The 23,823-nt window shown below is 45.6% G+C and overlaps 1 protein-coding gene and 1 pseudogene across 4 annotated transcripts; both read right to left on the reverse strand.

Moving 5' to 3' along the window:
• Positions 1-2,560: 2,560 nt before the first annotated feature.
• LOC120681805 (polyamine oxidase 5) lies at positions 2,561-6,704 on the reverse strand. 4 transcript variants are annotated; one of them, XM_039963418.1, is made up of 11 exons: positions 5,998-6,168; positions 5,813-5,906; positions 4,801-4,913; positions 4,641-4,716; positions 4,432-4,545; positions 4,265-4,352; positions 4,087-4,172; positions 3,901-4,003; positions 3,667-3,764; positions 3,156-3,585; positions 2,561-3,074 (listed from the first exon to the last, which is right to left on the reverse strand). In XM_039963418.1, the coding sequence occupies exons 4-11, from the start codon at positions 4,652-4,654 to the stop codon at positions 2,754-2,756; spliced, it is 1,254 nt and encodes a 417-aa protein (XP_039819352.1). In that variant the 5' UTR covers positions 4,655-4,716; positions 4,801-4,913; positions 5,813-5,906; positions 5,998-6,168; the 3' UTR covers positions 2,561-2,753. The 4 variants fall into 4 exon arrangements, with proteins under 4 accessions (XP_039819352.1, XP_039819350.1, XP_039819349.1 ...); XM_039963416.1 differs by having other exon boundaries at positions 4,641-4,729; XM_039963415.1 differs by lacking the exons at positions 5,813-5,906; positions 5,998-6,168 and adding an exon at positions 6,209-6,704 and having other exon boundaries at positions 4,641-4,729.
• An 11,478-nt stretch (positions 6,705-18,182) lies between these two features.
• Positions 18,183-22,259, reverse strand: LOC120683195 (annotated as a pseudogene).
• Between the last annotated feature and the right edge of the window lie 1,564 nt (positions 22,260-23,823).

A 23,823-nucleotide genomic window follows, 5' to 3' on the forward strand; every position in this document is an offset into this window, starting at 1 on the left:
GGCACTGCAATTTACTAATTTATAGGGGGGGGGGGGGGGGGGGGTTTGACGGGACGTTCAACTCGGAGAGGAGAAGAGCTCTGCCACCACCATCCTCGTACTCATCGGTGCCAAACGGTCGTGCCATATGCCAACTGGTCTGCAGCTAGTTGCAACTGTATACATCCTCCGTTTGCCTTAGTTTTGCAGGACAGCAGGAGCATATATATGCCCCCCCTTGTTGGTGTAGCATCCTTCGCATCTTGCATAGCTAGTTTGTCGGCAGAGGACCATAATGCTCCCGAAATAGCTTAAGTGGTGGAACCTTAAGCATTTTCCTTTATTAAATACAAGGGTCTCATAATTAATTTCTACCTCAAAACCTAATTCCTATGACTTACCAAGCTTTTGTGATTGAATAAAACATTATTCATAATTTTTTTATATTTTATAATTATTAAGTATTTATTTAAATATCTTAAGTAAAAGGCATAGAAATAAGTACCTAATATTTTATTTTTATTTTATTTTTCTTAGAGTTTAAGAGTTTTAATGCATAAAAGAAAAATAAAATAGTTCTACACAATTTGGGTTTACAAATTATAAGGAATTGTGGAAGAAAACAGAATTTAAATCTAAATTCTAAGAATTTTCTAAGCAGTTTTACCAAAAAAAAACCTCCTGCTTCCTATTCCTTTCTACCCCACTCCTTCATTCTTTCACTCAGCCCCCTCTCTTTTTCTTTTCTTCTTTTAACAGCTCCCTCTCCTTCTTCCACGGTCAGAACCATGGGCAGGGGAGCGGCAGCTCCCGGCAGCTCGCCGGCGGCGACCAAGTCGGCGACCAGCCCCGGGTACACGGCCTTCGCCTAGACCCCCTGCGCCACAACGTCTAGCTCGCTCCTAAGCTGACCGGAGCACCCCGCTCCACGGTAACCCCCATAGCCGCGGCTCGGCCATGGCTGTTGCCCGTGCTCCGATCGGCCCAACCAGCAGCTCAAAACACCATCATCGCACACAACTCACTCTCCCAGGCCATCCCAATCCAACCCTCTACTCCAAGAACCCTGTGCTCACCGGTGGCTAGCTTCTTTTGTACGGCGACAAGCAGAACAGAGAGAACGACGGCTGTGGTGGAAGAGAGGGAATTGATTCCCCCAAAACTGGTTCGTGGTGATCTGGAAATGATGTAGTTGCAAGGAATTGATGGAAGCGATCTGAGGTCTGAGGATGGGGAATTTCAGCGAGGTGTGGAGCTCGGGCACGGGGAAAACAATGCCGCGAGGAAGACGATGATCACTTCCCCAGAGTATTTATTTGAAAATTTTACCGTGATCCCTTTACCACCTCATGCCTGCTTGCTTGTGCGTGGAACCCTTGCCTAGCTGACGCGCGGATTCGACAGTTTACTGTAGCTGGATGAATTTGCTGAATCGAGTTCCATTTAGCACTAAACCCTGATCTTTGAACCCTTTATTCTCCAAATTTCATTACCAAACTTAAAAATCATCCAAAATAAAAGTTGTAGCCCTGAATTTTTTCTAAAACATCTCTTTCAGACATCTCCTCAAATTCGGCCTCAAACTTGGTCAAAAATCGACCTGAACTTATCGGGTACATGCTGTTTTCAGGGTTTCAGACTTGCTCTTTAAACTGGCACATTTTTAATTCGAATTTGAGGAACTTCCTGCCACTTTACAAAAGCAAAAATGTTACTTTTGTAAAGCCTGAACATCCATATTTCCAATTGGGTATTTTTTACCCAAAGTTATTTCATAAAATACTATTTTATTCTTTCCCAAATTTGGCCACTTTCACTGTTTTCAGTTTTCAGATAGCCATTTTCGACTGGTATTTCGAATTCAGAAACAGACCAACTAGCAATCTTTGAGCTCAGGTTTAAATGTGTAAAACTCCTTCTCTTGATACAAGAACTGCTGTTAAAAGTTTTCCAGAGATAGTGAATTCCATTTTGTAGCTTTGTGGTCAAATCTTATATGCAAAATTTCTCAGAAAATACTTCCAAAAACAGATAGCAGAAACTGTTTTCAGATTCCAGACTTGGAAATATTTGTGTCTGCCAACCAGAACTGACAGCAGTATCTTGCCATTTTTTATCTTAAGTTTAAATATGCAAACCTTATTTTCTTTGTTGAACAGCTACTGAATAGATCATCTAAAATTTGTACATTCAGTTTTTTCCACTCTTTGTCCAAGAGTTAGATGAAAAATTCCCCAGAAAAGCATTTTTAAGGTTACTGGCACCAGTTCAGTTACAATTTGAAATTTTCAGATCATGAACAGTAACTCCAAGGTGCTGATTTTGATTTGCCAATTGGGGTTTCTTATGACCTGTAATCAATCCCAATTTGACCCCCCTAAGTTTCAAACGCTTCAAACCGAACATTTCACTTTTTGTTTGAACTTTTCCGAATTCAAAGCTCCACAAATTAACAATTTGGCTCATAATACCTTATTTGACTTCAAAATTCTTTCTTATGAGCTTAATGACCATCATGAGACATTAAACACCCTGGGTGTTACAGAGATCAGTGTCGGACAGAATACTGCGGTCGTCGATGAACCACAGAAACATCCATAAATTCCAACAGCAAGGTCTTGTCTTATTTTGAAGTTACATCAAACAACAAAGCTTCGATAATACAACAGTTTTGAAGGTAACACATACGGCGAAGCAGTTACATTGCTAAGTGTTCACCCTCTCTGCTGCTTCAGGATAACACAGACTACAAGTAAATAGATGACACCCTTCTCTTACAGCCTGGATATCTGGAAGGGGACCATGACTTCAGTCATCTCCTCCCTCATAACAATCTTCCCGACCTGAAACAGGTCAGAGATGCCTAGCTGCGTCGAGAGACGCCTTCGACAGTCCTCTGCAGCAGCAATGCCTGAAGAATAAGCTCCATGTACCGATCCAGAGTGGTCGATGCAGGCGGCCTCCCCAGCGAAAAACAGGCTGCCCACCGGAGCGCAGAATCTTTCATACAAGTCAGCTGGTTTCCCTACTAGGTCGCATGAGTAGGAACCGAGTGAGTTTGGGTCACTGCCCCACCGTGAAACCAGATACTGAACCTGGAGAAGAGAGGCGGGTGTTAGGATTTTCAAAAACCATCGTGCAGTTAGAAAGCTTCAGCGTCTTCACTGCTGGTTTACCGGTTCAGTTGCCTCTGGTAGCATTTTCCTGAGCTGGGACATAACAAATTTTACAGATTCTTCATCCGATAGCTTCTCGATTTGGTATGCAAATCTTCCAGCTACCATGCATACCAGAACTGGATTTCCTGTGGCTTTGTGAAGGTTGAGAAAGTAACCGCAGGCATTAGATGTTGGGGCAACCCGACCTAGTACCTCTACATTGGGCCAAAATACAGTGTTGAACTTGAGAGCTATCTTGTTCTCAATGCCAACGCCAAGATCGGCAATTGCTGAAAGTTTCTCATTTGGTAGCTCAGGTTCAAACTTGATAATATTTGCCTTAAGTACCCCGAGAGGGACAGATATTATGGCAGCATCTGCAACAAAACTAGCCCCATCTTCCACACAAACAATAACCTTATTATAACGCTGGATGATCTTTGTGACCCTGAGCAACACACACAAAAAAAGGAGATAATAAGCTAATTATCTTTTGACAATCAGAGTGTCACATGGTTGTTCTGCACACCTGTGGTTGAGGTGGATATCAAGATCTCGAGCGAGAGCTTTGATGACAGGATCATAGCCATTCACCATAAGACCATGGCCACCAGTAAGCACATGTTCCTGCAAATTTGCAAAGCTCAGCATGGTTGTCATGCAATTGTGTTCTTGTATGCAGTGCTGATCGGGAAAATATGATGAACGAATAAAGCATATTCTGTATTGACATGTGAATAATTCAAAGTTCTGCATGGCATACCTGATCCCAGTTCTTCAGAGATATATTATCCGTGTCTGTGGCAAACCATGCCTCCAGTCTACATATACACCACTGCAGCACTTCATATTCCAGGCCCTCCAGCCTGCAAATGTAATTGCACAACATCAAAGACCTGAACTCACCACTGTAAGACATTTAATTAGGTGAATCATAACTCCCACTTACTTCAGATGTGGATTCCTGTCAAACACTATTGCCATAGCTTGAATAAGAGCCATGTCGTTTGCATGTTCATCTCTTACTTTGACTGTCTGAGATATTAACAAGAAGTGAGCTTATTATAGACTCGTAGTTCTGAAAAAGCATTGGACAGATAATATCTAAGGCCCAAGGATTGCAGTACCTCCTTCAGAATTTTCTCAAATGTTTCCCCAACTTTGGTAACTATCTCCTGGGGAACTTGCTGACCATTTTTATCAAATAGGGCATAACTGAAAACATAAAACAGAAATGTAGGTGAAGTTTCCCCACCAACTTAGAGAGACCGAAGTTCATTATGGATATGTATACCTCTCTAAATCATGGTCATACAACACAGAGTTATCACCGCTTGTGCGATACAATCTAAGCCCAAGCATCCTAATCAATGGTGCCAAAGAATTCTCATTGCATACACCGTGCAACCTGAATCACAAGATATAAGCATAATGTCACACTGCACCGAACTTAAACCAAGGTGGATAAAATCAACTAAATATTAGCTCTGAGATGCAACTAACCAAGATGCGCCCATGTCAATTGGACATCCAAAAGAATAGTCAGTGTGCACACGGCCACCAAGTCGGTCCCTCGACTCTAAAAGTGTGACCTGTAATTATCTAACTTTGTGTAAGTACCAAACAGCGTGACATTCTTCTGGACTATAAACTAGAAATTTACCTTAAATGAAGCATTCGACAAAGCACGAGCGGCTGCAATGCCTGAAATCCCTCCCCCTATTACAATTACAGAAGGGGGAGACGAGTTTTGCCCATCAATGTGCTTGAAAAAACCTGATGGCAAACGTGAAAGGTATCCATTGCATGAGAACCATCAATTTTATAGAGACTTCACATATTAAAGCCAATAAGGCATTAAAACTGTAACTAGTATCACCTGCATAAGCACATAGCAAATGGTCCATTCAGGGAAATTATTATCTCTATCGTTTTCATCGGTCAATTAATGGTTAAATTACGAGCGGGAAAAGTTCGGCTCTCTAAGCACCCAGTGGCTAGCTGAAGGTGATTGCCTAGTTTGGCCGTCTTACATGCAGTGGCTGGCTAGCTGAAGGGGACTGTCTTGTCTTCTGGGGTCAGGATAATCTTAGGAATGTACCTCATGAGTTATTCTTTTATGGTTGATTAGAGATGAAAAGTGTGATTTTGGACTCAGATAAAAAAACAGTTGTCTGAAGAACAATACAATGAGCATCAACTAGGATGAACTGATGGTGATGATATTCTGTTCCTTACCAAAAAAAAAACAAAGATGGTATTCTGCAAAAGTGCAAACAAGAACAAGGAAGCAAGTTGACATGGGATGCTTCTCCTCAATATCTCTACAGGGAGCAAAGGAGCCCATTTATTTTATTTGACAGCTTAGTGGCCTCTAGTTTGGAACCTACTCCTACATCCCTTTCAGTTGCTAATTTCCGAGTCATCCTTAAGATAATAATGGGCCTCTGCCCCCCCCCCCCCCTAGAGGTTCCTTGTAATATTCTTCATTCTAGATCCTTGAGATGGACATAACTTTTCGGTATGCACCCTACAATGATTCAGGCGAGGCCACGGCCACCACAATGACTTGAATTGGGTGATCAATCATTTTTTTAAGGCCGAGTGATCAATCAACTTAGAAAGCCCCTTTTACAAAATTATTATCACGTTCCCCGGCATGAAAGAGGCCCCACCTTTTGCAAAATTAAAAGAAATCAAATCACAGTTTTCGTCCCGCAATCATCATTTCAGTTTCACCCTTTTAGCATTGGAGAAGACACCAAGCGGCTGTCATACAGTCAACAAGGATTAGGACGTCAGTGCATGACAGAGACGCATGGCGTAACTCAATCCGGCTATTACTACTGGGATTTCTTACTCCGCAATGCCACTGGAAACAATTTCAGATTAAGAGGCAGATTTCAATCGTGTCCGGACGTCAAACAATTTCAGATTAAGTAGCTCCCACCAAATCAAATCGAAGAATCCCACTTGGACGAAAGTAGAAGCGAAGCGTTTCATCAGAAGGGGAAAAATAATAAAAGCAGGGGAAGCAGGGGAAGGGAAGAGTGATTTGATCTCGCACGCACCTCCGGCGGCGAAGCCACTCGGTGGCTGATCCATGGTGTGAGGCGACGAGACGAAGCTGAGCCGATCCGAGCTGCGCGTGGACGGGGGGAGGCCCGGCCCGAATCCGTGACACGAGAGCGTGGTGTGCGCGGAGCGAGCGGGATGGATGCGGGCGGACCGACCGATCGGGGCCGGCGGCGGCGGCTAGCAATCGGGGGCGCTTAACGCTTGGGCGCGGCCGCCACGTATAGGAAGCGAGAGGTAGAAGACGAAGATGAGGAGGCCGTCCATGAATCCGCAGGGGACGCTGGTTGTCGGCGCCGCATGCGTAACCACCCCTCTCATACCCAAACCAGCTCGCCGCCGGCGAGGCCCCCCGCGGCCGCCGACGTCCCCAAACCGGCGGTCGCCGCCCTCGGAGCCACGCCGCGAGCCGAGCGCGGTGGAGGGAGGGGGGAGGCCTGGTAGCTAGGGGCTCGGTTGGCTGTTGGTCTGTCACGGCTACGGCTCTCGGTGGGTGCGGGGGTGGCGCGGTGCAGGCGTGGCTTTTATAGCCTCGGCTCGGGGGCCGCCGGCCCGGACTCGGGCTGAGGCCGGCCGAGCCGAGTGGTGTGCTTGCGCTTGCGCCATAGATTGTCGGTCGATGCAGCAGCGATCCACCGCGACCACGACCCTAGGCCTTCTCCAATGAGGTGGCCTAGAGCCAGCAGGGGGACTATTTTATTTGCTGCACAGTTGAAAAACAGAGAGACAGTCTCTACATTCGACGCTAGCGTGGAGACACCCTCCTCTCTCACAGCACTGTTCTGGTGCACTGTGCCTCCATTCTCTCTCCTCACGACGTTAGAGCCAGTGCTGTGTCGGACCGCTGGAGGAGGCCTTGGAAGAAGACAGTGGCCACACCACCCGGCGAGCACTTTGGGAACAACGGATGGATCGGAGGAAGGAGCAGAGTCTTTGCATGCAGTGTGATTATTACCAGCCGGTGAGAATTTGGCGGGCGGCGTGTCCATCCCTTGCAGCTCCGATCCGTCCGAATGATGATGATGATATGACGAGTCCAGCAACAGCTTCCATCCCTTGCTAGCTGCCTGATCAATAGTCTCGGGTCAAAGGGCCAAGAAAGCCGTCATCGGCAACACACACACGCAATAATCCATCATATATATGATGGTTGCGTGCACGTGAAAACTGAGCAGCGTGTCTACAATCCATGTGACCGCGGAGATACGCAGTTCTTGGCCCTCTCCAAATTGCCAAGATACCCGGAGCAAGAGAGTTCACGCAAGTAGCGGCACGGAGCAGCAGACAGCACTGCCATCTCTCTAGGCCAGGTGCATGAGCTGGTGGTGGTATATTCCATTCCGTCCGATCCATAAAGACAAGCAAGTCGCCCCTTTTGCTACGATGTGAAGTACATGCATGCATCTTCCAACCTCCATCAAAATGCATGTACACACCACTCGTTGCCGCTTGCTTGATTCTGCAATGGGTGCCTTCATCTGCCATGTTTAACTCTCCACAACTTCCATGACCATACTACATGGTTCTGTTGGTCATGGTCTGTATTGTAGCGCGATGATGAATATGCGGGTGGCCGTAAGCTTCCAAACTTACGGTCACCCCGGCCCGTCCGCCTCCACCCGAGTCTGTCCGCCCCTCCCCCGATCCCTCTCCTTCCCCCTTCACTCCCCCTCGCCCACGCCCTCCCGAGTGGATCCGGCGACCCTCCCCTCTCCCCCTTCACTCCCCCTCCCCCCGCCCTCCGAGTGGATCCCGGCGACCCTCCCCTTCCCCCTTCACTCCCCCTTCCCCCTGCCCCCTCCCGCGCAGCGCCGCCGCCGGATCCGCGCTCCCCGCCGCCGCGCGCCGCCGGATCCGCCTCCGCGCGCCGCACGCCGCTGGATCCGCGCTCCGGCGTCGCCGCGGGCTCCTCCAGCTCCGCCGCTGCCGGATCCGCCTCCCTGGATGCGGCGGGGAGGCGCGGCGCGGCGGCTCCGGCGACGGGAGGTGGCGGGGCGGGCCAGCGGCGGCTAGGAGGCGGAGCTCCTAGGTTTTGAGTTTTTTTTGTCGCAAAAATTTTTTGCAAAATTTTTCCACTGCAAAATTTTTTTCTCTTGAAGGTTCCCTGTTTCCTTTTTTTTCAAAAAAATTTCTGCTCTCCAATTTTTTTCTTTCATTTTCCATCTTAATTTTTTTCTCAAATTTTTTTCTCTAAAATTTTTCTCTTCTGTCTTTTTTTCTCAAAATTTTTTTCTTGATTTTTTTTTAAAATCAAAAAACAACAAAAAAACTTACTAAAATAGGAAAAAAATAAATGGTCGGAAAATCGACCGCACGGAACCCCTCCGTGCAGTTGACCGTAAATTAGCGGTGCCCGTATTGTATGGGCACACCTTGTCGAAATCCATAATTAAACGCCATTACCAAAAACAATTAGCAACGATTGACCACGTCTCTGGATCCGTGATGATCTTGACCCTTTGATTGATGGATGTCGATGCTGCCCCGATATTTCTGTTGAGGGAGAAAAGTGCAAAGCCCCAGGACCCATCTTTTTATTTCGCTTTTTCTTTTGCTACTGCGGCATACTAGCTAGTGTATACTGCAGGGTGCCCTTTCTACATGGATCATGCATGCTACCTGCCCATCTAGCAGACATAGCGAGAAAGAACGATTCTAAACGACAGACTGTAACTTCAGACGTTGTATGTGCAACTTGGTTTTCTGAATTCTGAACAAGCCTGAGTTCTGCTATGCTAAAAAAAAAAAAAGCCTGAGTTCTGCTCGTCGTCAGCTCATATCAAAGATGGTTACTCTTGCATTCTTCAAGGAAAAATATAGACGGCGCACAAGATGCAAGAACGCGTATTGAGTCGGAAACTAACCCAAATGCGGATGGATGGATCAGATCATCAGAGACGTTCGGTGACAAGGAATCTGACGGGCCGGTCTGCAAGAGATGAGATAGTACGTCGTCCTGTTAGACTGTAGACTTGTGCTGCCTACGTCCATGGAAATATCATCTGGATCCGTTGGCCAACTGCGCACTTTTTAAATGGTGATGAGATGGAGACCGGACCAACGGCGACGGAGGCGCAGTGATAAAGGGGGGAAGAAAGGAGCGGCCGACGGGATTCCCTCCCGCCTCGTCGCCAATCAAGCTGCAAAATATCACTGCACCTGTGGCCCACAGCCGGCCCCATCACGGTCCACGAACGCCTGTTTAGCTGTCCTGTCGCACACGTTCTGTGCTCACCACGCCTGTAAGCCTGTTTAGCTGTGATGATCGATGAGCAGAATCACCAACTGCTGTCAAACCAAACCAGGCTTTCAGGATATTGCATGCCATCGGGTTCCCAATGGCATGTTCCTAGCAAAACTTTTCACTTCACCGACTTCAGATTCAGAGATTTGCCTCTCTTTTTTTTTCTAAAAAAGAAAGAGATTCAGAGAATTGAACTATTGGAATCGCGGTGTGCATTTTGTGTTCTGCTGGTTAGATTCATCGTACCGCTGGAATCCTTTTCGGCTCTGCAAAAGTCTGCCAGTGGCCGTCCCATCCAGGCCTCGTCTTTTCTCTTCTGAATGAAAAGCTCCGATAATTCTCATGGATTCACTTTTCTCATGTGGGGAAAAGGTTGCAACCGGTTTTGTGATCTAAAGCCGGACAGCACAGCGCGATGCGAATATTCATCAGGCCCAGCCAGCCCAGTTGATGGCGAAATTGTACATGCTGAGGAGGACGAGATGACGACATTAAGGGCACCTTCCTCTTTCCTTTTGCATTTCTTTTCCCTTTTCATTTTTTTGAGGGAATTTCCCTTTTCATTTTGAGAATTTAGATTTCTTTCCTGTGCCTTGTCCATGCTGAGGAGGATGAGATGACGACATTGACGAGGATTAGGACACTTGCCTAGCTATATTGCTGATTTTTGTTGCACACTAGTGTTGATCATGTGAGTTTTTGTGAAACTAGAAAGGCTCACGGTTTTGCCGCTATTATAGTTAATACGAATTTTAATTCATGCATTAAGGGTATCTTTCTCTTTCCTTTTGCATTTCTTTTCCCTTTTCATTGTGAGGGTTCGGATTTCTTTCCTTTGCCTTGTACATGCTGAGGAGTATTTGGATTTCTTTTTCATTTTCATTGTGAGGCTGATTGTCACACCCGGTTTTAAGGATAAAACCGAATACATAACTATATGTATGCCATGATCAAGTTTTATACATATGAAGACATCATAAGTGAATAATCAGTAACAATATCACGTAAAAAAGAATTACAACAAATAGAAGATTATCAGAGTTATACAGCTTATCCTGGAAACGAAGGCTCCAAACTTCACAGGCAATCGACTGGGGGTTGCGTACGCCTAGAACTCAGCATCATCTTCAAAAGACTTCACCACAATTTTCTCCTTCTGAGCAGCAATAAGCAAGGGTGAGTACACTTATGGTTGGTACTCAGCAAGGCCACAAGAAATAACCAGAATGTGATTTATATCCATCTTTAAGTTTATTAATCATGTGAGGGTCCAAGCCGCTCTTGACCGTGAGCACGGCTAACCGGTTAGTTTTTAACTCTGCAGAAGTTGTACACTTTCACCACAATTCGCATAAAAGTTCCGAAGAACTTTGAACCCAACCACGCATATGTGCTGATCAGGCACAATACCACACTTTCGAGGTGTGATTGCATAGGGACGCTACGAGGCCTTTACAAAGAATCCCTATATGTATGTGTTGGTCCCTGCCATTGCGGTCCCTCAGAAGACACAGCTTCCTTCACCCGCTCCACAACACAAACTCATAACCACCAAGCGAAACAACCCCAACACAACATATAGTTCATCTAATTACTTAGCCAAGACCAGAGCCATATAGTATTGTGGTTGTACGGTTTTTTTGGGTGGTTCTCCATGTTCCATTTAAATCATATCATCTTGTAAATAAAGCATAGATAGAAGTATGGTTAGGGTCACTTGTCTTTCTCCAACGAAAAGCTAGTCTTACTGCTCTTCACTGCTCTTCAGCTTTTGCTCACTTGCAATTCTTGATCTTCAATCTTCGAACAACTATCCTTCTACTCGAAGCAATCATCGGGCAAACATACAAAGCAAACAAAAAGATACATCTAAGAACAATACACCAAAATAAAAGAAAAGCTTTAAAAGAACGCACTAAAGGATAGGGCTCGCTACTACGGTTACGAGAGCGCAAGAAACACGAAAAACGGAACTAAAACGGCGATTCTATGGGACAAACGATGCTTCAAGGATCTAGTCGCGATTAACTATAGAGTTAAGAGCCAGCGGAAAAGATTTGCAAGACACAGAAAACTGTGCTCACAGATGATAACAAGGTCATAAAGCTATCGCACACGTTGCATGGATCACGTGAGCGAGAGAATTGATGAAAACGGAGCTAAAACGAAGAAGTTATGGCTAAAACAAGGTTCTAAGAACTTGTTTGCGATAGATTTAAACTTCCAGGGGCTAGCTCTAAAGAAACCAGGGACTAAAACGAAATTAAACCCTAAACTCGGGGGCTAGCTTGAAAACCACAGCTCTTGGACGGCGGCTTCTATATCTGGAAAAGACAGGGGCTGAAACAGAAAAGAAAGGACCTTTTCGCAATTATTTTTGAACTGCATTGGAGTGCGGGTTGATTTGCACTAAACTGAGGGGCTCTTTTGCAAAAATCCCTAGGGTTGACCGGTATCCTGGGATTTTGACTCGGGCTGGATCTAATCTCATCCGTTGGATTGGGATCGGGCGGCCAGGGATCGATCGGGCGAGCGGGCGGCGGCGCTCGGCGGCGAGCGGCGGCGTGGTGCCGAAGTTCACCGTTTTTGGTGCTCTGGGGCTCGGATTTAGGCGCGGATCGGCCTGGGAGCAAGAGGGGACCGCGGCAAAAGCGATTGCAGGCTCGGCTCGGCGCTACGACGAGAGGAACAGGGCGTTCCGCGGAGGCACACGGGTGCCTAGCTCCGACGAGCTAGAGCGGCGACGAGGAGACGCGAGGGAAAGGGAAACGGGACCAGCGAAGTTGCTCACCACGACCCGAAGCTCTGGAGTGGCGTGAACGTCGAGAAGGGCGGCTGAACGACGGCGCGGCGTGGAGCTTCCGAGCTCCAGCTCATCAATGGCGGCGGCGCTAGGGTTTCGCGAACTGGGCGGCGACGGCGGCTCGGTAGGGTTCCAGGGGGGCGGCGTCGCTTAAATAGGGGCGAGGTGGGGCCACCTTGGCGTGCGCCAAGGCGCGGACGGCGCATCGCGGAATCGGGGCGCGGCTGGACTCGGGGAGAGTCCTGGTCGGTCCCGAGCTCGGGGATGGCCCCGACAGGTGGGCCCCACCTGTCGGTGGCAGGGAGGAAAGGAAGGGGTGGGAGGCCGGGTTGGGCCGGGGAAAGGGAGTGGGCCGGCGCGTGGATGTTTCCTGGGCCGCGGGAAAAAAAAGAGAAGAGGGATTGGGCCGGGCTGAAAACGAGTTAGGGAAACGGAAAAGGTTTGGCATTTTCTTGAGAAGAAACAAACACATTCAATTAAAATTCGAATTCAAGGAATTCAAATTCAAATTGAAACCCAAACAAATAGACAATGCACTGCAGCATAAATGCAACACAAACAAAAAGACCCTATTTAATTTGGAAAAACAACCAATATTTATTTTCTTGTACTAAATTCCCTGTAAAGAAAATAAATGTTGGAAAATTTTAAAAACTATGAGAAAATTGTTGTTTTATTTTTAATTTTAATCACATCCTGAAATTCAAAAATTTCAGGGTGTGACACTGATACGCCCATCTAACTTTTCATACTTTATTACATCGTTATTACGGCACTTACCTAGCTATATTGCTGATTTTGGTTGCACACTAGTGTTAGTGTTCATCAGGTGAGTTTCTGTGAAATTCTATGGCACTTTTAAAATGGGTGGACAAAAGACAAAATCCAACCAACTGCCGGAGCAAAATATCTCCTGAGCAATGAGGTCTGCAGACGTACTCCTTTTTTGAGATTATAGTATGTTCATGATTGGAAGATGCAGAGTTTTGAAAAGCTATCATGTACTGAACGAATTCCATCCTACTCATAGATTAGGTGCCGAGCCTAGTTTATTTGTGGCGTAACGCCCTTTCCAGGCCATCTATGGACGGGGGCGTATCTTGCAGCTTTGCCGATGTTTTGTCTGCTTGCATGAGTGCCCAGCCAGCATGACGACGACGAGGGCAGTCCGTAGCTGACAGATGCCGCGTGTAGGTCCCACTTCGACTAGCTAATTTCCGCTGTCATTTTGTACAAAATTAGATCTTGTTTTATTTCTAAAAAAACATTGTTAGGTCTTGTTTCATGCAAAGTGTTTTAACAATATTATGGATAAATATTATGCTTTTTATTAAACATTGATATTTGAAAGTTGTTGGGTCTTAGATGCAACAAATCTTCTAATATTTATAAGTTCACAAACCATATTTCTAAATGTTAGGAACTGTAGTTGACTGTGGTCTTGACAACAGTTTAAAATATGGTTCGTCTCAATCTAACACCCATTAATTTTCTAGTATTGTCAAAACCATAGTCATTTCGGAGTCTTATAAACTCCATCGGAGACTTCTGAAACACACGGTTTTGCATTTATTTAGCATATAAAACTACAGTCTTTTAATACCATAGTTTTACAAACTACCACGCCCAAACATGCCACCTTGGAAAGCTATCATGTAAATATATATACATCTTTTGCAGTTGAGCTAGTAGCTACTGTACTTAGTACAGACTTACTTACGTGTTAGAATTGTACTAGTTTTTGCCCAGTAAAGCAACCGGGTGCCATATCACTAATGTAGCCTTGCTAGATGATGGCTACTACTCGAGGAATAATGCACAAGGGCGGCGGATCTGAATTGTGCATTTTGAAAAGTATTTTAACAATATTATGGATCTTATGGTTTTTGTTAAACACTCTGATATTTGAAAGTTGTTGGGTCTTAGATGCAACAAACCTTCCAATATTTATAAGTTTACAAACCATATTTCTAAATGTTAGGAACTGTAGTTGACTATGGTCTCGACATCAGTTTAAAATATGGTTCGTCTCAATCTAACACCCATTGGTTTTCTAGTATTGTCAAAACCATAGTCATTTTGGAATCTTATAAACTCCATCGGGGACTTTTGGAACACACGGTTTTGCACTTATTTAGCAAATAAAACTACAATCTTTTAATATCATAGTTTTACAAACTACCACGCACAAACATGCCACCTTGGAAATAAAGCTATCACGTAAATTTTTTTCTTTTCTTTTTTTGCAGGAGAGCTAGTAGCTACTGTTCTTAGCACATACATAATTACGTGTTAGAATTGTACTAGTTTTTGCCCAGTAAAGCGATCGAGCGCCATATCACTAATGTAGCCTTGCTAGATGATGGCTACCACTCGAGGAATAATGCACAAGGGCGGCAGATCTGAAATGTGCATGATGAAAAGTGTTTTAACAATATTATGGATAAATATTATGGTTTTTGTTAAACACTCTGATATTTGAAAGTTGTTGTTGGGTCTTAGATGCAACAAACCTTCAATATTTATAAGTTTACAAACCATATTTTTATATGCTAGGAACTGTAGTTGACTATGATCTTGACAACAATTTAAAATATGGTTCGTCTCAATCTAACACCCATTGGTTTTCTAGTATTGTCAAAACCATAGTCATTCCGGAGTCTTATAAACTCTATCAGGGACTTTTGAAACGAGCGGTTTTGCACTTATTTAGCATATAAAACTACAGTCTTTACCGTAGTTTTACAAACTACCACGCCTAAACATGCCACCTTGGAAATAAAGCTATCACGTAAATATTGTTTCTTTTTTTTTTGCAGGAGAGCTAGTAGCTACTGTTCTTAGCACATACTTAACTACGTGTTAGAATTGTACTAGTTTTTGCCCAGTAAAGCGACCGAGCGCCATATCACTAATGTAGCCTTGCTAGATAATGGCTACCACTCGAGTAATAATGCACAAGGGTGGCGGATCTGAATTATGCATGATGAAAAGTGTTTTAACAAAATTATGGATAAATATTATGGTTTTTGTTAAATACTCTGATATTTGAAAGTTGTTGTTGGGTCCTAAATGCAACAAACCTTCTAATATTTATAAATTTACAAACCATATTTCTAAATGTTAGGAACTGAAGGTGACTATGGTCTTGGCAACAATTTAAAATATAGTTCGTCTCAATCTAACACCCCTTGATTTTCTAGTATTGTCAAAACCGTAGTCATTTCGGAGTCTTGTAAACTCTATTCGGGACTTTTTAAAACACATTGTTTTGCATTTATTTAGCATATAAAACTACAATGTTTTAATACCACAGTTTTACAAACTACGACGCCCAAACATGCCACCTTGGAAAGCTATCACGTAAATAAAGGGTTTTTCTTTTGCAGTTGAGCTAGTAGCTGCTATGCTTAGTACAGACTTACTTACGTGTTAGAATTATACTAGTTTTTGCCCAGTAAAGCAACCGGGCGCCATATCACTAATGTAGCCTTGCTAGATGATGGCTACCACTCGAGGATAATGCACAAGGGCGGCGGATCTGAATTGTGCATGATGAGATTTTTGGTCGCTTAACAAGCCGGTAAAGCCCGGAAACGCTCTGATTGATGGGAAGGGATACGATCCGTCCTCTCCGTCTGGACCATGCGTGCATCTCCGTAGCGGCAACTTGCAGTCACCCACTGGGCACTGATCGCGCTAGCCAGCTAGGATATTCCATTCGAAATAGGAGTTGGCAACAATAGCACTAGGCCATTGTACAGTCCCCATTGTGGCAGTGTACGGACACAATTCTTCTTCGGCAGCTCCAGCCGCCAAAACTGAAAAGAGCAAAATCAACGTTTCTACTGGTTGACATGTTAGCAGAATCAACCATTTCATTAGAGGGTATTAATGGTGCTAAGGAAGGATTAGGGGGCAGGCCTTGCGCGCCCCACGTGGCTCCGCGCCTTGGGTGTGGGTATAATTTTGTTTCCAACCCATTTGCAAGATTATATAGGAATCACGCGGCGGAAAGGAGGGAGGTAGGAGGAGAGGACGCCAAAGCAAAAAAACTCCCGCTCGGCGGCGTCATCTGTGTGACGGATGAGCAGTGCGGCAAAGGCGAGCGGCCGAACGGGATTAGCAGGCTTATAGGTCCTGCTTTGTTTGTTTTAAAGTCTCTTTCCTTGTTAACGAAGCGCTCGTCTAGCCAAGTTACTCCATTATTGAAAACAAAATACTGAGAGAAAGGGATTAGGAGCTGGAAGCTTGCACGCCAGCCACTGAGTGGCCGCCTCATCATGGCTTGGCGCGAGTGCCGTCTGATATTGGTCGTGACCGGAAAGCGGCGCGGCGCGGCAGCCGCTGGCACTAGCCTAGCTAGTGCTCCCTGCCTGCGCTCGCTTTGCCCGCCTCCTTGCCTGTGCTGCCTCTGCCTGCCCCCTTTTTTCGGTTGGGATTTGCAATGTGGCTTTGGTTGCTTTACCTGCCGTCGACCTAAACCAATACCAACAAACTAGCACTTAGCTTGGTGGTATCGTCGCTGCCTTCTGGATTGGCTTGGAAGCGAGGAGGGGAAAGGGTATAGCTAATTTACGGTTGACCGTAGGGAGGGGCTCTCTACGGTCGATCTCCCGACTGTTTGTTTTTTTTTTTTAATAATTTTATGTCATTTTCCAATTTTAGAAAAAAAAAATTGTAAGAGAAATTTTGGAGACAGAAATTTTTTTGACGAAAAATTTTGGAGACCAAAAAAATTTCAAGCAAAAAAAAGAAGAGAAAAAAAGGAGAGCAGAAAAAATTCAATTTTGTTTTGTATCATTAAAAAATATTCATTCGAAAAAATCAAAAAGGAATTCAAAAAAAAATTGTTCAAAAATTTTTGCAAAAAAAAAACTGGATCTGGCGCGGCGGCGCCTCCTCCCAACCCCGCCGCCTCCCCTCCACGCCGCTGGCCCGGCGCCGCGCCTCCCGTCCCTGCCGCCGCCACGCCACCCCTCACCTCCTTGCCGCCGGACCGCCGCGCCTCCCCTCCCCGCCGCCGGCCATGGAGCAGAGAGAGGCCTGCTATGCCTCCTCCTCCCCGCTGCTGGCCATGGAGCAGAGGGGGCCCGCCGCGCCTCCCCTCCCCCGCCGCCGGCCATGGAGCAGAGAGAGGCCCGCCGCGCCTCCCATCCCCCGCAGCCGGCCACGGAGCAGAGGGGCCCCACCCGCCTCTCCTCCCCCGCCGCCGGCCATGGAGCAGAGAAAAAAGAGAGAGGGAGGAGGACGGCTGGCCATGGAGCAGAGGAAGGGAGGGAGAGAGAGGAAGGGGGAGGCAGAGGGAAGGGATGGGGAGGAGGACGGCCGGCCATGGAGGAGAGGAAGGGATGGGGAGGAGGACGGACGGCCAGCGCCGGGCGGCTCGCCTGGATCCAGATCCAGAATGAGAAAGAGAAAAAAAATGGATAGAGGAGGAAGGGAGCAGGTGGGGGAGGGAATCACGTGGTGGGCATGTCGACCGTAACTTTCCTTGCGTGCGGTCATCCGGAAACTCAGCATTGCGGAGGGGAAAGCCGGAGGCGGCGGAGTTGAGAGTGCGGTGGCTCCGGCGTCTGGTAAAAGGTCATAAATTTTATTCTAGATATAAAATTTATGGATTGGGCTCTTATATCTCATCTAATTTTAAGCTAAAAAAATAAAGAATTAAATAAACTGGATTGTGGAATAGATCCGTTACCCCACGTGGAAGAGACTCGAGGAGCGATTCGCCGGCTGCAGGCCAGCAGCAGGTTTGTTGGGCAGCTGTAGGCCCAATCAAATTAGCTCGGAAAAAGGCCTTTATTATTATCGACCAGAGAAAGCCCACTGGACACTGGTCCAACCACACACATTAACACAGAAATTGCGAAGCCCAAACGACTACAAACCAGGGTATCTACTATCTAGTAGTATAGTAGTGTAGAGAGAATGTTCTTCACCAGATGTGTGGAGTACCAACCAGTACCAAAGTCTGAAACTTGGAGCCACCGGTAAGAACAACTGTACCAACCAGGGTATACTGTTGAGTACCATCGGGCATCTAGTCTGTATGGAGGCCCGAAGCTATACAGTCAACCTCTGCTGCGCCCAGGAACGCTTGGAGCCTTTCTCCTCATCCTTCAGTTCAGATTTTCAGAAGACGACCTTGATGCCCAGCAAAACCATGAGCTGGGAGACAAACTCCGGGTGCCCGGGCCAAGCTGCACCTGTCACAAGGTTGCCGTCCGTGAAGCAGCGGTGGATCGGGTCAGGCTCCAGCCAGGTTCCGCCCCCGAGCACCACTGTCGTGGTGTGCAAACCCACAGCCGGGTGACATAATGCACCCGTCTAAGCCCAGAGGATGAGTACTCGGGGGTTAGCTTCGGGGGTTAGCTAGGACTAATTCGATCTCGCTGGAAGAACACGATGAACATAGCATGTTTAGAGTGATTCGGGCCGCCGGAGCGTAATACCCTATGTCCACTGTGTGTTGTATTGCTTGTGTTCCCTTCGTCTCGAGAGAGTTTGAGAGAACTTGAGAGAGCTTGAGAGAGTCTGATGTGTGCAGCGAGCGCCTCCCTTTTATATCTCAAGGGAGGCACGTACATAGCCGTTGGGTCCCCGACAGGTGGGCCCAATCGATGTAGTATAAAATAGCATATTGTTCATACATTATGGCGTTGCAGGCGAAGGAGATCTCATTCCTGGATTTCCTTGCCTGCCTACAGGATTCCTCCGTCCAGCATATCCATGCACCGTCTTGTCGAAACGGCACCAGGGTGTAGCTTGCGGCGTTGCCTGCAGCATAGCTGAACGGGCCGTGTAGCTTGCGGCGTAGGCGGTATGATGGAAAAGTGCCGTGCCGTCGTATCCAATTAATGCGGCAGACGGGCTCTGCGCGGGTGCGGCGCAGACGGCTGCACTGTGTACCTCGGTAATACGCGGTCTACAGTGAGACCTGACAAAGGCTGGCCCGCGTGCCGCGGCGGCAGAGCACGCCTCAACCACCCGCATTGAATGCGGTGGGTGGGCGAGTCTTCCAGCGGAAGATTCGCGCCCGCGCCTGCGGGACACGTGGCGCCCCCGGACCCCGCCCCGGCGATATGCTGGTTCTACGCACGTGGGAGGTCCGGACGGGCGCGAGGAGGTCCCGGACCCCTATGGGGGGGTCCGAGCCCTCGGCTGTTGGCTCGGAGCTTCCCCTCCTCAAGGACACGTGGCATCACCGGACCCGTCCCAGAGCGGGGAGCGGGTCCGGGGCCGATGGCCCAGTGAAGAAAGAGCCTGACTCGTGTGGCCTGGCTGCTTCGCCCCTCATGGCGTAGTTACGGATGACTACGCGAGTCCTACCTTACTGTAGTAGGAGTGGGTATCCCTGCTACAGAACACCGACAACCACGTTGAGCTTCACAGCTGGGTAGGCGGTGCACTTCTTCCCCTGCATATCAATCAATCAACCAGCAAGGAAGTGTCAGCTCATATGCCCATCAATGTTTTCCACGAAATACTCCAAGAATACAGTACGCAATCGTAAGCTAAGGGCTAAAGGGCATATCAAATGAAACTGAATTAATACAGAACAATGATAGCATATAGATCAAGATGTACTTTAAGGACTCCAGCAGCGGATAAAATCTGCTGGCCGTGGCAGATTGATGCAATTGGCTTTCCTTTATCTGAGAAGCCCTTCACCAAACTAATGACCTTATCATTCAGAGCCAGATACTCGGGAGCCCGTCCCCCAGGAATCACAAGTGCATCATAGCTTGAAGCATCCACATTTTCAAATGATGCTGTCAAAGTAAAATCGTGACCAGGCTTCTCACTGTAAGTTTGATCACCTTCAAAGTCATGAATGGCTGTCGGGCACTTCTCCCCAGCACCCTTGTCAGGGCAAACAGCATCGACATGGCAGCCAAGAGCTTGAAGAGACTGGAATGGCACCATGACCTCATAATCCTCCATGTAGTCCTATTAATGACGATGCAATTAAGCAAAAATGTTCAGCAAAGTGGTAATTGCTTGTGACAAAAAAAGGTATACGAAGATCCACAATATGAATTAGATTGTCTGAGAAAGCCAGTTTGGTGTCTCCCATTTATGCAGTGTGAAATATAAAACAAAGATAGTTAAAAAGGTATATACGAATGTGGAAAGACTTAAGAACATGGGTTTTTCTCGATGCATACCCCACAGAGGAACAATATTTTCTTGTCTGAGCCTGCCACGGAGCCTCCAAGTGCTTTGACAAATAGGCTGATGAATTCAGGATGAGAATCGTAAGTCGCTGCAGTGATGAGGTTGCCATCAACAGTGCATTTTGCCATGGTGTCAGGTTCGTCCCACTTAGCACCAGCAGCAACCAAAACTGGTTTAACAGCTGGATATGCTGTGCAGATACGGTTCTGAACTACTACTGCTGCTGCCAAAATCAACTGTCCATGGCAAACTGATGCAATAGGTTTCTTAGCATCAGAGAACTTTCTATGTCAAGCACCTTTTCATCCATTGCAAGGTATTCTGGTGCACGGCCTCCAGGGATTACCAATCCATCATATCCATTGGCAGTAATCTCATCAAATGAAGCATTTAGTGCGAAATTATGTCCTCTTGTCTCAGAGTATGTCTGCATGACATATGAAAACGATATAATGCATGCAGGCTTTTCAAAGGTTCAGAGCAACTATAAAGAATTAAGGTAACATCAAACAATGATAAAAGGAGTAACACTACGGCTCATTCTTACAGCTAACAATCCAAGCCAGATCAGTGTAGATGCCAGTGGAAGTAAGCAATAGGAGCATGACAGAGCATGTTAGTGAGTTACAATACTACAAGGGCCTCAAGGTCAGTTATACTATACAGAAGCAACACCATTTAGGAATAGACAGGCAGACAACTAGAGGCTAGACAAGTCTCCAAATATCTGACTGTACATGAATGTCAACAACTACAATTCAAATACACAGTCAAATCTTCATTGTTATTGCCAAATATGTGAATCTTATATAACATGGAATATGGGAATCACCAATACATAGACAACTTTGGAATGATTTTACAACTCTCTTGCAGTTCTCTCAATGTTTAAAGAAGTATTGAATTTAAATGTTCAAATTAAATTAAGAGACCAAGTATTATCTTCAGTGGTGGAGGCAGCCTAAGAAGCAAGGGGGGCTCATTTGCTCATCCTTTTCTTCCTCCTCCTCTCTATTTCATTCTTACCCACCCCCCCCCCCCCGATCCGCCGTGACCATCTACATTTAAAAATGCAGGTCGGCAACAGCTGTGTATCTCAAACCGGTTAATCCTAAAAAACCTCCTGAAGCAGATTCTTCTCAGAAGTCAAAACAGTTAAAATGTTTTCACCTACCCTGACTAAAGAAACATGAGTTGCCTGCAATTTGAATATCAAGGAGTAGTCAATAAATTAGACGCAGCATCCAAACTAGATTGTGTAAGTCTCCACTCTTCACTGAATCACTGTCAATCTAATAAACACGGAACAAGTTTGCTACACAACTCTATTTTTTTCGTCCGATTCATCTCACTGGAAGCAAAACCGACAAAACTAACCCTACCCAATGGATCCACGCAAAAGTTTAATGAACAGGAGATCAATCCAAAGTACCTGGTGGCCGATCCCCTGATGGAGATGGACGGCAGTGCGGCAGACGTCGCCGGCCTTCTTGCCGGGGCAGACGGCATCCGCGGAGACCCCATACGCTTGCAGCGCTTGGAACGGGACCATGACCTAACCCATCAATTCAAGAACCGATTTGGTCTCAGGACAGACCAATCCATGGCCGATTCATGATCCAAACACAACTAATTCAGCAGGAGGCGGAGAGAGGAAACCACGTAGTCGCCGCAGAGCAGGAGCACCTTCTTCGCCGCCATCTCTAATTCCCCTCCCACGCTCGAAACCACACAGGCGAGACTCTTCGGCTTTGTGTCGTCGAGCTGGAAGCCTAGAAGCCTCCTCTCTAGTCTATCTAGCCTCCGGAAGTACAGTGTTTTTTGTAGCCACTGTATAGCAAGGTTTACCTTTTTTTTTCGAATCCCGCCGTTTGCCGGAAACGAAATTTCGGCCGAAATTTCGCCGAAATTCGCTAATTCTGAACGGAAAGGGACCTCAAATTCAAAAAACGAAATTCCGATGAATTCCGACCGAAATTTCGGTGATTTCGACCGAAATTCGGTGATTTTCGACCGGAAAATTATGTAATTTGTGTTTTTCCTACTGTTCCCGAGGTCAAATGAAAAACTTTTGAATACCAACTTTTTTCAGTTTTTCGAGATCTACAACTTTTGTTTTACGAACTTTTTCATTTGAGCAATGATTTGAAAGTTATTTAATTATTTCAAAAACTACCAATTAAAAGTCTTGTCATTTCATGTGACAACTTCCATTTTCTCTCTTAGGCCTCAACTGGACTTTTATTATTCTTATTATTGCGGATATGCCTATAAATTATTACAACACAATACATCCAAAGTCTATTAGAATTATTACAATCCAAAGATACAACAAAGGCAAAGGCATAGTCCATACTAAGTCCATGTAGCATATTCTCTGCATTTAAATACAACAGAGTACACCAATTGTTATATATATTCATCATCTGACAAGGAAGCTTAATTTGTGTAACAATGTTAGAAATTATTCTGTTGACTGCGCATACATTGTAAAATAAGACAAACTTTTATTTTAAAGTGTGAGTTCGGTCATGAAAAACATATTAATAGCTGGTTAAAATTTTCAAGTTCTCAAATACTCCAATCTGCTTTACTCCTACTACTTGCCATCCTAAAATAATTACGGTCTCTCACAAATTTTGTCGCTAACTTTAAGGAAAAGCATGCATATAGATATTATTACAGGAAAAAAACAATTCACATGCATGATACGTAAGGATTCATCGTCAGAGTTAATTCTACATTACTACAATTTCTCATGGTTTCTGCGTATAGCTAGCAGAAGCGACATAATTAAAGAGTAAACGTGCGCGTGTATTGCACACATGCCCATGTCATGTCCAAACCACAAGCAAATTCCTGACAAATAAAGAAGAAGCGTTTATGTGCGTATGAAATTGAATAGGTACCTCACCAACATCATGATAAACCAAAGTCTAGTTGAAGTCGAGGGGAGAAAACAAATTTTTGCACATGAAATGACGAGTCATTCAAATTACGGTTTTAAATGTTAATTTTAGCCTAGCAAATGATCTTAGATTTGAGTGTGTTCTAGTCCTATTTGCTTAGAAAAACACCTAGATTTTTATCATATTTTTTTCCAATTTTTTACAAATTTTTTTAAATTTGAAAACGAAAAATAGCGAAAAGTACCGAAATTTCTTTTCCCGGTAACTAGCGGAAACGGAAAATTTTCCGCAATTTTCGCCGAAATTGTTAACCCTGCTGTATAGTCATCCATCCGGAGAACGCCTGGCTCTCATTTGTCTCTAGTCTCCTGTTTGCTTGTCCTCTTTCGGATGTATCGTGAGTTTATTTTTCAGAAAATATTTCCATTCTGAATTTTGTCTTTATTTGAGCGTGAACATTTCGTCTCCAATAAT

The sequence above is a fragment of the Panicum virgatum genome, chromosome 7N, assembly GCF_016808335.1.
Source record: "Panicum virgatum strain AP13 chromosome 7N, P.virgatum_v5, whole genome shotgun sequence".
NCBI classification, from domain to species: domain Eukaryota; kingdom Viridiplantae; phylum Streptophyta; class Magnoliopsida; order Poales; family Poaceae; genus Panicum; species Panicum virgatum.

Excerpts from the sequence above, each read along its gene's own strand:
- LOC120681805 (XM_039963415.1), bottom strand. The coding sequence starts at position 6,242 with ATGGATCAGCCACCGAGTGGCTTCGCCGCCGGAG. Across the intron at positions 4,730-4,800 it reads TGTCGAATGCTTCATTTAAG|GTCACACTTTTAGAGTCGAG; the intron begins GTAAATTTCTAG and ends AGATAATTACAG. Across the intron at positions 3,586-3,666 it reads GATATCCACCTCAACCACAG|GGTCACAAAGATCATCCAGC; the intron begins GTGTGCAGAACA and ends TGTGTTGCTCAG.